The sequence below is a fragment of the Rhopalosiphum padi genome, chromosome 2, assembly GCF_020882245.1.
Source record: "Rhopalosiphum padi isolate XX-2018 chromosome 2, ASM2088224v1, whole genome shotgun sequence".
Taxonomy (NCBI): Eukaryota; Metazoa; Arthropoda; class Insecta; order Hemiptera; family Aphididae; genus Rhopalosiphum; species Rhopalosiphum padi.
This window is the reverse complement of record NC_083598.1, coordinates 4,712,013-4,724,514: the sequence shown is the minus strand read 5'-3', so window position 1 is coordinate 4,724,514 and position 12,502 is coordinate 4,712,013. Positions and strand designations below refer to the sequence as shown.

The 12,502-nt window shown below is 28.5% G+C and overlaps 1 protein-coding gene across 1 annotated transcript; it reads left to right on the top strand.

Annotated features, from left to right (window-relative positions):
• The first annotated feature begins 3,420 nt into the window (after window positions 1-3,420).
• LOC132922072 (cationic amino acid transporter 2-like) lies at window positions 3,421-11,138 on the top strand. Its single transcript, XM_060985393.1, has 14 exons — window positions 3,421-3,695; window positions 5,245-5,476; window positions 5,902-6,030; window positions 6,152-6,307; window positions 6,597-6,701; window positions 6,776-6,931; window positions 7,180-7,304; window positions 7,810-7,907; window positions 8,025-8,164; window positions 8,244-8,346; window positions 9,023-9,162; window positions 9,242-9,408; window positions 9,768-9,876; window positions 10,858-11,138. Exons 1-14 carry the CDS (start codon window positions 3,678-3,680, stop codon window positions 10,962-10,964), a joined length of 1,785 nt encoding a protein of 594 aa, XP_060841376.1. The 5' UTR covers window positions 3,421-3,677; the 3' UTR covers window positions 10,965-11,138.
• Window positions 11,139-12,502: the final 1,364 nt, after the last annotated feature.

The window sequence follows — 12,502 nt, the reverse complement described above, 5'->3', positions numbered from 1 at the left end:
AGGTTCAGCTCTCTAAAAAGAGAACGTCTATTATTATATATTTACTTAAACTATCATTTATGGTCTGCGGATATCTTCCCACGTATGACGTAAAGCTAATATTACATATTATATCGATGGCACGTGTATACATGTGTCGAATGTCCCGTCGTGGTTGAGATTGTAGTACAAAAATACAAAATTCCATTTAATTTTAAGTGCCTTGTATAATAATTTTAAAACATAATTTAATATAGTTGTTATATGATGATGTGCCTCAGGCGCGGATCTAGCCTACATAAACGGAAGGGGCGAATTACAAATATCTATACATATTTAGTATATTTACCTACTGTTAAATACGAGTATATAATATGTATAATATATATATGAAATAGTACTTAATACAATGATTTCTTATTAATTATAATGAATACTTTTTTTCATTAGCTGAATTGAATGTCTTTATTGAATTATTTACAACTTAAAATTACCCTTTTATTATCAAATATCTTTTTTAACATTTCACAATAAAATATTATATACAAATTTCGATATCAAAACATGTAGTAGTTACAAATCATATAACAAAGTCTAATCTTTTGTTTACATAGGATAACACAAAATATTAAATTTAAGTAACACATTTTGATACAGCCAACGGGGGGGGGGGGCTATCGCCATCACTGAATCCGCGCCCGATGTGTCTATTTTTAAGTTGAAGTTATCTATCTAGGCCCACGGTCCATTTCAAGTCATTTATAATAGAAATAATAAATTGATATGTACCTATATAAAATATAGATAGTCAGATATAGAATTTGTATTTTTTTTCCATTTCGGATAATGATTGACCCGATGAATTTAATTTAAAACTGCCATACGCAGAAATCGTTTTTATTGATTAGATCTAATTCAATGGTATTCCATAAGACATAATCAAATTCTATGATGGAACGTAAACGAACTGAGGTAAAAAATAAAATGTGTTGACACTCCGTATACATAATTCCACATGTTCGTTTGATAAAATTTAAGTTTCTGTATGCTGTAGTAGTTTACACATAGGCATATAGTACACATAGCCTTTATATAGTTATCAAAAATATATTATATATTATTAAAGATTATTTTAAGTTAACGTATCTAATGCTGAAAAGTAAAGTCATCAATATAAATATATTTTTTAATATTAATGATTAATATTGTGAAAAATGAATTATTAAAAAAAAATCTAAGATAGACAGAAACGAACAAAAATGCGTGCTGCAGTATCTATTATATTAAAATTTAAAACAAGTGCAGATGAGCAAATACATGTTTGGTAATCGATTAATTAACCTATTAATACAATATTATTATCTAATTTATTTAGTGCGTTCATTCATAAAAACGTTTATATATTTTCTATCCGTAAGAAACTAAGAACCTAGAACGATTGCAACGATTACATAATAATTTCTAAAGATATTTCAAGATCACCCGTATGTCTCGCATATTGACGAGATAAAGAACTCATTGTTACTTTGGTTTAAAGTTTAAATGGTATATTTTTTGTTAGCTACTTCAGAGTGATATTGAAAAATTCGTAAAATTACGTAATTGTTGTACTATTGGCTTAAAGAAAAATTATTGGAAATATTTATAATGTTTTCGATTTGGTATGTTATATCGAACGAAGTTACAGTAATCGACAAAAAAAATATGAGATATATTTATTTTTTATAATAATTATTTAGTGAGATGAAATATTATAATATAATATTATATTAATATCATGATGTACGTTATTTTTCGTAAGTAATTTATTGTTTTTGTTGATTGTGTTATTTTAGATTGTGAGTGGTGCTTTAAATGTATTGGTGTTACAATGATGTATTTTTTATAAAAGAATACACCTTTTTCTAGTAGCAAAATGTTCCGATCATAAACTTTGAGAACAATTTCTGGTAACAAATTGGATTTTGTTTGTGTTTTATTAAGAGGTCAAAAATAGAAATTTCCTAGTACCTTACAAAATAATCAAGAAAAAAAAGTATAATGTTATGAACAGTTTTAAACAAAATTAGTTTAAAAATGTATTCTTATTTTTTTCATAGTAATTCATATACAAAAAACCGTAATAACTTAAGCTCTCAAATGTATTTCTAAGCATTTAATTTTAAAGATATGATGAAATTTTCAAAATATTTTGATCTTTTTATAAACATTTGTAATCCATGACTTTTTTTTTAGTTGTTTTAGACTTATATTTGAAAATATTATGTTTCTCTGTAAAAAAATTTAAATATGTATTATGTGATTTTTCACAAATTGTTCTCAAATTTCAATTAAAAAACGTCGAAAATACGTAAAGTCTTAATTTTATTTATTTCAAATTTTGTCAAAATAGCGTTAATTCATAAATATATTTTTTTAACAAATATATTACAGCGACCTATTTAAAAACGAGATACACTTGACTTTGTGTCTAATATACAATGGAACGGTTATCTACGTGTATGTTTGTTTCGTTATTTATTTGTAATCTTATTTATATATAGTCGTATTCTGGTACCTTAATTGTAGATTTTTTTTCTGATTTACTGATATTTATTAACGAATAGTGCATAATATAATAATCTTACATTCCAATACAAATTTATATAATATAATATATATTATTGCGAAAGCAAATAACAATATAATAGTTATGACGATGTGTATTATTGTATAGAGTCACGAGATTAACAAGTCAAGTACGTTTTAATGCCTAAGTGGCTAAATAAGCGAGTTTATAATTTTTTTTTTTTTTGTATTTTTAGGCGTGTTTGTTAAATATTGTTCAACTTTATCTATATTTATTAAGGAAAAATTATGTGTTTAATCATGTCGCAATTTATTTTTTATAAAATTATACTTAATGCAAAATAGAGCCATTTCAGATTCTGAGTAAATCTGCAATAGGTGACCCTGTTATATGGACGACATTTTCGGGGGGAGGGGTGCAGAAATCATTGTACTTAAGACTTAAGTATCCCTAACTTTAGATTGAGAATTGAATAAAGTTTGCGTTTATTGGGCATAACAGTTAACTAATAACATATCTCACTTATAATATATAGTGACTATAGATTTATTGGTGGTGTTTGGTATATGGAAATAGTCGTATTATAACATTATATTATTCTTTTTATAAAAAGGAAATTATAATACATTCGAATATAAATATATTATTGAAAAATGATTACCTACCTAATAAATAAAAGTTTAAAAATCCGGTCGACTAGTTAATTTACAGAAATGAGTAATCGATTTCGTTTTGTTTTTTTCATATTGTTGAGGCCAACAAATAACAATACCACTAAGCAGTTGAAGATTATTCTCTATTAAAGCTCACTAATCATAATGGTATCAGCACATTAATTCCTATATTTTTCGATCTTGAGCGTATATAATTGAACTCTATTGCTGTCAGTTGAACGACGAATTATGTAAATGTGAAGTACTGTTGTGTAAATTACTGATAAGTTGTTTTTTAAATTGTATCATTGATTGACGTTAGTATTATTTAAGGTAGGTATTTTCAGGGGATAGTTTTGCAACCGACTTCGACCGATTGCCGGATATATGCCTAAATGCCTAGTATCGCACAATATTCGAAATTAATGTTATAACGAGTTCACTTTGGACGGATTCCATTTTGCGCATAATTCAACATGAGAAACTCGTGGTCTGTAAGTTGTGTATTTGTTTAACATCATATATGTAACCGTGTAAAAATATAGTATTATACACGTTTTTAATAATTTACTAACAAGAAATATACTAACTGCGTTTGGTAAAAAATAATTATAATATTATAAAAAAAAAAAAAAAATTATTTGTGTAAAGAGTTATTATAGTTATTAACTAATTAGAGAATCAGGTTAGGTTATGTTACTTACTATTTTTAAAATTTTTCGACTGAACAAAAATACAAATTTAAAATAAATACATATTAATATTTATACCTTCTATATCATAAAAAATAAGTTATTTATTAATTTATACAAGTATAATGGACAATTTTTGTGTTGTTATCTATATTCATAAAATAATGAAAAAACTGTATGTGGTACTAGTGTACAAATATATGCAAAATGCATAAAATATAAGTTAATAATTAAAGTATGAAAAATAATAGTTTTAGTTCTGCGACATGAAAAAAAAATTCAATTCCGTGTACTTTTCCCCAGTGATTCCCAGGTTAGGATAGGTTATTTCTTTCTAATAGGTTGTCCGCGAATAATTCGCGGTGGATTTGTATCAGAGAAGTAGTCAATGATCGTGCTTAAGCGAAGGACTAAACCGAGAGTACTCGTTCACGACACAGGCGATTATAGATTAAACATTTTTTCTTAGTTTAATGTTAAATAAAATTGAAACATATACTTGCTCAGAAAGTGAGACATTTCTTTAAATATAGAGTGTCTCAAAAAGAACGCAGGATAGATCAAATTTATTTATATAAAAATACCAAAAAAAAAAACATAATTCTCTTCAGAAGAGGTTGAGGTTTAAACATGAAAAAATAATATTGTGCATAATATAACCTCCCCCCCTTACATGCCCTACACACGATCACTTCGTTCATGAATACTTCATCACCCAATCAAATATTACCCCATTAAGTTATTAGAGAACATGTCCAAACACCAAACCTGCCCATTTCGATCTTGCGATTTAACACCGTGTGATTTTTCTATGAGGATACACTAAGTCACAAGTTTACCAGAAAAAAACCGCGCAATTTGTTGGATCTTAAAGATCAATGATCACATGATCGAGTGATTTCATGAACCGAGTCGTGTTAGGGCTAGTAGCGAGCCGTATGCCCAATATTTTTTTTCATCTTTAAATCTAAACCTCATCTGAAGAGAATGATGTTTTTTTTTGATATTTTTATATAAATAAATTTGATCTATAGCAGTTTTAAATCTACCGTTCTTTTTGATACACTCTTTACTAACGAAAACATTTTTAATGCTAATATTGGGAACCATTGCTTTACGTTATTGTTAAAGCCATTATAGGACAACGGGAAAAAAATATGTTTGTTCACTATAATATAATATAATGATTATAATGTGATATAGGATCCTAAAAATATTTAATCAGATTCGATTAATATTTATTCTTCACGTTATTACGACCAAAAAAAATCGTTTTAAAATAATTGTATGTTGACATTTTTTTAATCGATTAATTTTCTTCATCAAGTGTGTTGTTTACTATTCGATACAGAACCACAAGCTGTATCAATCGCTGTGCAGAAAGAAAACGTTCACTGATGAAGTCGAACCAGGAAAAGAAAAGTTGAAACGAGTGTTGAATATCTTTGACTTGACCGCTCTGGGCATTGGTGCCACGTTGGGATGTGGCGTATACGTGTTGGCCGGGACGGTAGCCAAATCTATCGCTGGACCAGCGGTAGTATTATCTTTCATTGTAGCGGCGATCGTCTCATCGTTTTCAGGTACCTTTTGGCTATCGTACTGCACTGTTCGAGTCAACGTATCCGTACCAATCAATATTATACATTTATACCAATGACGATTTTCTATACCACAATAATATAATATAAAATATGTTAAAAGTGTCCGTTCTCTTTTCTGGCTATTGTAGCAATAATTTGGTTTAGAATGTTCAAAGTCTCGATATTGTTCGCTGTTTAAGTAATCATCCTACAGCTATATGCTATAAAATTGTGTTTAATTGATTTATTTTAACAATTTTAACAAATTATTATTTAAGTAATTAATCAAGTTGGTTAATTTTATTCAAAATAAAATATCACTGTACCACAGAGTACAAAGCAAATTTTATTAGTAAAATGTATTTTTTTTTTACATGCTGGTTTTGATAATAATTCACTGAAAATCGATTTATTTTGTTTTTTAGGAGTTTGTTACGCCGAATTCGCTGGCCGTGTACCCAAAGCTGGATCCGCATATATTTATAGTTATGTGACTGTTGGAGAATTTATTGCGTTTTTTATTGGTTGGACTTTGTACATCGAACACACTATTGGTGAGTTGTCGAATAAAAAATAATCAATTCGAATGACATTTAAAATGAATAATTTTACAATGTATAAAATATGTATAGTTTTCTAAGTAAATTGCTACTTTAATATTTTTTTGTTTTATAGGTACAGCTTCTGTCGCCAAAGCAATGACTAATTATTTAGATGCGTTACTTGGAGATCCTCAAAAAAGATATTTTAAAAAACATCTTCCAATGCATGTGGATTTTTTGGGCGAATATCCAGATTTCGCATCATTTTTTTTCGTCATATTTATTGCGTGTAATGATTTTATTAATATTTTCAAGTGATTGTTGTTTTCATGAAACTTAATGTTAATATTTGTTATTTCGTTCATTTGTGCAATAAGACAATAAGTTAAATACTTAAACAGTAATACATATTTGAATATTTCTTAAAACGGGTTATTCAAATAGATTATAATATTAAAGAATAATAAATTAATAAATTAATAAACAAAAATCTAATCTCATGGTAGTTTCATAGTAGGTAAGAAATTATTATGTACTGATTATAATAATAATATCTATGCATGTATATAATTTTTCAGTAATTGTGGCTTGGGGTGTCAAGAAATCTTCGACCCTCAATAAAGTGTTTACCGCGTTGAACTTATTGACTTTGGCTACAGTAGTCGCTAGTGGTTTTTTTTTGGGTAAGTAATTTCTTTTCAACATTTATCACCTATAGTTGTGACAGTAAAACAAGTGAGTACTTTACTGATTTCAGGTAAACTATCCAATTGGAATATTCCAAAAAGTGAAATTCCACCTGGAGTGGATGGCGGCAACGGAGGATTTTCACCATTCGGTTGGAAGGGAATAATCGCAGGCGCTGCTAGATGTTTTTACGGGTTTATTGGATTCGATTCTATCGCAACTACAGGTATGACTTTATTATTATTATTTTTTTTAAACAATAATTTCAGAACCATCAACAAGTATGGATTTGTAGCCACCTGTACGATAAATACATATTATATATACAAATTATTCACACGCACACTCTCTCTTTTTTACACACACACACTCATATAAAATATGTTTACATAACTGCAATATTAATACATTGACGCGTGTTTATTACAGTTATTTTTTAATACATATTAACTGTTATAAATTGTATATTTTTAGGCGAAGAGACCAAAGATCCAAAAAGAACCATTCCTTTAGCGATCGTATTATCGTTGTTCTTCGTCACGTTGGCATACTCTAGCGTAGCGTCGGTGTTAACTTTGATGTGGCCTTATTATGATCAGGTATAGTAATATTAAAACATTGATATTATGGTCTAAGTCTATCGAGGTCGGCGACCCGCAGGCCGCGGTCCGCAAGTCGTATTTGCCGCTTATAGACGAATTCATAAGATTTATATAAAAATAAGCAATACAATCCATAACGAGATCGTTATTAGACTTAGTGTCTTTGGGGATGTGAAATCGGTGTTTTTTTGTCAAATCATTTTTTTTACTTTTATGCAGAAATGCAGAACATTGAGCAATGATGTACAATATAAATTGTACAGTGTAATCGTTGTAAAGTTTTTAAAACTGCAGTAGGTATATCATGTCCGTTTAACTAAAAAATAAATCATAATAATTAATAAATAATCACCACTTGTGTGCTTAAAAAAAGTTATATTTTTTTGTAACCTCTGATCGAATTTATATGCGTTTTTAGCCTTTATTCGAAAAAAAGGTTTCCGACCCTCGGTTCTCCGCGAGGTCACTAGGATGTAATAATTAGTCATCATTATTGTCTTAGGACCCGGACGCACCTCTGCCGGTCATTTATGCGAACATGGGAATGCCAATCATCAAATACATGGTTACCTGCGGTGCAGTGTTCGCTCTGATGACAACGTAATAATATTAATCGTTGTATTTTTTTTTTTTTTTTTTGTAACATCATGATTATTGTTTTTCTTGCCAATTTTTTTCTAACACTACGTTATTGTTATGATTTTATCGCACTCGAAGCTTGTTGGGTTGTTTGTTTCCTATACCGCGAATCTTATACGCCATGTCCAGCGACGGTCTTTTGTTCAAGTGTTTGTCAAGGGTCAACGAAAAAACCAAAACTCCTGTTTTAGCGACAATGATTTGCGGAGTCGGCACCGGTAAGAAGGGTTAAACGCACAATAGTTCTGCGATGTTATAATGACCTTTGAATATTTATCGTCAAAACGGTTTTTCCAGGCTTGTTGTCGTCCATGTTCAATCTCGAACAACTCGTCGAGATGACGTCTATCGGCACGCTCATGTCGTATCTGATGGTCTGCGTGTGCATATTGATACTCAGGTGTGTACAATATGGGCGGTAGCGTTACTGGTTTGCGCACACGTGCCAAAAAGACAACTTGTTTGGGCATAAAACTGCCACTCGTTTGGGAACAGTTGAGCCCTAACCATACACATGGTTTGCGCACATTTACCTTTTAGACTTTTCCCGTTGTTTTAAGAGTTTCCCATTATTTGTATGTATTTAATTTGGTCTATTTCGCCAGATGTATATTTTGACCATAAGTTTATGCGATGTTCAACTGGTTCTATTGACTCCTTACTGTTTGTAAGGAATTTAATAACATTTCCGTACTCTTTATCGACGATTATCAGTGCCCATCTGTCACCGAGATGAAATATAATTATTTTCGTGCGCGCAAACGAGTTCCGATTTTTCGGGTAAAGATTATAGATTGTGCGCAAATAAGTTGCTGCCTACAATATACTAACGCGTACAATATTTATTGAAGTGTTGAGGTAGAATTAGATTATTCCTTGATCGATATTCCAGACCGGTATACTGTGAGTATTTATTCAGACGAATACCGACGTAGTCGTAGACGGGCGTTTATTATTGTTTACATACAAAAAATATAATATGTTTATGGATTCGTATATCACAGTTTATTTATATAATTTACAAACGTTTATGATTTTTAGTTTGTCTTATTTTACTCGCTTTGTTTGTCGTCAAGGTATAAAAACAACAATACGGACGGTCAGGACTTGGACAACTCCGAAGTTCATATACTTTACAAGTGGTGGAATGCATCGAACACAGGACTGATCAACTCGGATTCTCAATACGTGTCGAGAGTTCTGATACTTGTTTACAGTACGTTATTATTGCCAGTGATATTTTATCTTTTGAACATTTTATAATATTCTGTTTTTATTATGTCCTATTGTCACAGCGTTTGCCGCGTTTGTGTTTTGCATTTGTATGACGAACGTTGATGGTTGCGAAGGCCCTTTGCATTTATTGCTGACTATCGTAATCGGAATTTCGATCGCATTCTTATTGATTTCCTTGTTAATGTTATGTAGACTACCACAAGCTGTCGAAAGTCTATCATTTAGAGTAAGAAAGAGTATAATATATTTATTGTATATAACTAGTTTTTATGGGATTGTTGCATTTAATATTTAGAAGACTTATCTACGTATACTCCGATAGTTATAAGTATTTAAAATGTAGATGAGCGGAGTAGCGTGGACCAACATTTTAAGAAAGTACCTGTAGTATCACTTAATTTTACTAATTAAAACTTTAAATATTTCTAACTTTTAATCTACTCATCCAAAATTCAATTTTTATGTATCTAAGTACTCGAAAAATATTCTAGTTCGAAAAAAAATATATAAATAACATATTAATATTTTAATTGATAATTATTTATAATATTTTTATCATGTTTTGTAAATTTTTTTTTTTTTTAGGTACCATTCGTTCCTTTAGTGCCATGTTTGAGTATACTTCTTAATTTATATCTAATGATGGAGCTGAATGTCAAGACTTGGATGAGATTTGGTGTTGGTATTATAGTAGGTATGTATTGATGTGTCTAAACGGATTATATTTCTATTTATTTGACACAATATACTGATAGCATACAACGACTAACAAAATGTAGCTGCATATTTATATATTTCCACCTAAGTGCATACAAATAATTGTGCGTTGTTAGTACTTGTTAATTTCGGAAAATGCACAAGCCATCAATGTTATATTGACGTATTGGGTTCAGTTGATGATCCCATTGGTTAAGTACTGCTAAAAAGAACTTATTTAATTTTATATAATATTAATATTTTAATTATTATATGTGCATACTCGTAAGATACACAACAATTTCTTTTATTTAAATGCATGCAAATATAACAATATTGTTTACAAAGAAATATTGATTTTCCGGGGCCCGGGCTAGTTAGTTATAAATTTATTTATTTTAAATTCGCTAGATCACAATATACATTTTATAGTTTATTTAAATTTTAATACTGGAAAAGCCCGATTTCACGATAACGTTGTAAGTAAGCATACATTTATTACATTAGGTTGTTCTAATTCTTTTTAGTTTAATTGATTTATTATCTATAAAAATGGCACAATACTACAATAGTTTTATTAACTGCACAAACAAATAAAAAATGATCATCATTTGATTAATAACTAACAATATGATATATTTATTAAATAATTATAATATACCTATGCTAAAAGGAGTACAAAATTATTGGTTTAAAACAATTGAAAAATATATTGATAATTTAATAATCAGTTGAGCAGATTTATGAATTTATACACTTTTCTGGTAGAAATATTTTTATCATAAAAACAAATTATTAAAAAATAATAATAATATGCAAAAAATTAAAATCAGCCAATGGCCTTAGAGACTCAGATGACTACCAGTATTTCTAATATAAATAACAATAACTAAGAAAAATATAGTTTAATAATTATTTATTAAAACATTTAAAACCATAAAAATATGATGATATTGATGTGAATTTATTTATTTTATAGGATTATTGATATATGCTTTTTATGGAGTTCACAATAGTTTGGAAGGATATAAACAACGAGTAATTAATGATAAAGAACACAAACAAGAAATGAAAATCCCTAACTGATTTTTTGCATAATAAAATAAATGTAATAAAATATTTGCATTTATAATAGCTTATAATTTTATATTGTTATAATTATATAGGACCATTTGCAGTATTACACCTGAAAATTGCAATTTTGTATTTTTATGAATTAATATAATAAATTACAACCTAATGTTGTGCTGTGTTGTACTATTGTAATGACTATTAATATTTTCGCCACAGCTCGTTTGAAATAATATTTATTCCAATATTTTAAATTACCAAATTTTTAAATTCATGCAGTCCTGCACAATGTATTCCATCTAATATTATGAATTATCTACAATAACTTTCTCATCGTTATTTTTTATAATTTCTGTGTATTATTATTATTCCTTTCTAATCGTTTTACCCGAAACGGATCCTTTCTTTCAATATAATTCTGAAACGATATTATATAATAATATTTTTGGACATAAACCATTTTATACGAATATATTTAAACCATTAGTTTTTTAGTGTATCAATCTTCGTTAAAATATAAGACATTTACATTGTATTGGGTCACGTTATACCCATTCAAGAAGCCGACGATAATATAAACACACATTTTACACGCCATACAAATATAATAAATCTATTTTGTTGTGTTTTTCACAGACAAAATATCTGACGTAATACGAATATTCATTGTCACGAACTTCGCTGCAGAGCCAACCTAGCCAAATTTTCATATTTTATCCCGATTGAAACTCTTTTCAAAGTAAATAATTAAAAAATCGTATACACAACACACTTTATAGATTTTTACATCAACGAGGGAGAGGAGATACGTGGAATATTTCTTAGAAAACATAATCTCGTTCTATACTTTGTATAGTAATTAATTTGTGAGCAGTAATAATATATGTTTCTAGGGCAGACGCGGGGGACCTTTTTGATTCACCTACTTACATGACAAAGTTTATAATTTAAGGTTTTATAAAATGTTACGTTCCATTTATTTTCATATATCTATAAAAACAATTTTATGAGACAGTGTAATGGTGAAATTTGCTAAAAAAAAATTGTACAATTTAGTGAGAATTAAATTTTTAAGTTGTATATTCAGTTGTGCATATTTTTTAGACTATATTTTAATTTTCATAATATTAACACCTTTTTAATTGCATCTGAAACCTAACTTGAAGTTTTTTGTCTTTGTTTATGATTGGATAATTTTTAATGTTAGGTGTGTATTTTATTTGTTTTAATGAAACACAAGCAGGGACTTTACTTTATCCGTAAATGTATTCATTAGTTTTGATTTGATTGCGTCCACGTAAAAAATAAACTTTAAAAATACAAAATATATATGAAAATAACTTTCTGGTTTTTAAAATTGTATGACTAATAGGTAACTATATTATTGTTATAAATAATAAAAATTATTTTTTACTTATATATTTTATTAAATTGACGATTTAACAATAAAATTAAAAAATATATATTTTCCTTGCAGTTTAAATGTGGCTGCGTCTTAGTATAGATTTTCCATCTCTAGGGCAATCAAATCCTAATTATTATATTAATAGTAT

Bases quoted from the DNA above. Each gene is read 5' to 3' on its own strand.
- LOC132922072 (XM_060985393.1), top strand. The intron at 8,165-8,243 runs GTAAGAAGGGTT...CGGTTTTTCCAG, and splicing joins GATTTGCGGAGTCGGCACCG to GCTTGTTGTCGTCCATGTTC. The intron at 9,877-10,857 runs GTATGTATTGAT...TTTATTTTATAG, and splicing joins TGGTGTTGGTATTATAGTAG to GATTATTGATATATGCTTTT.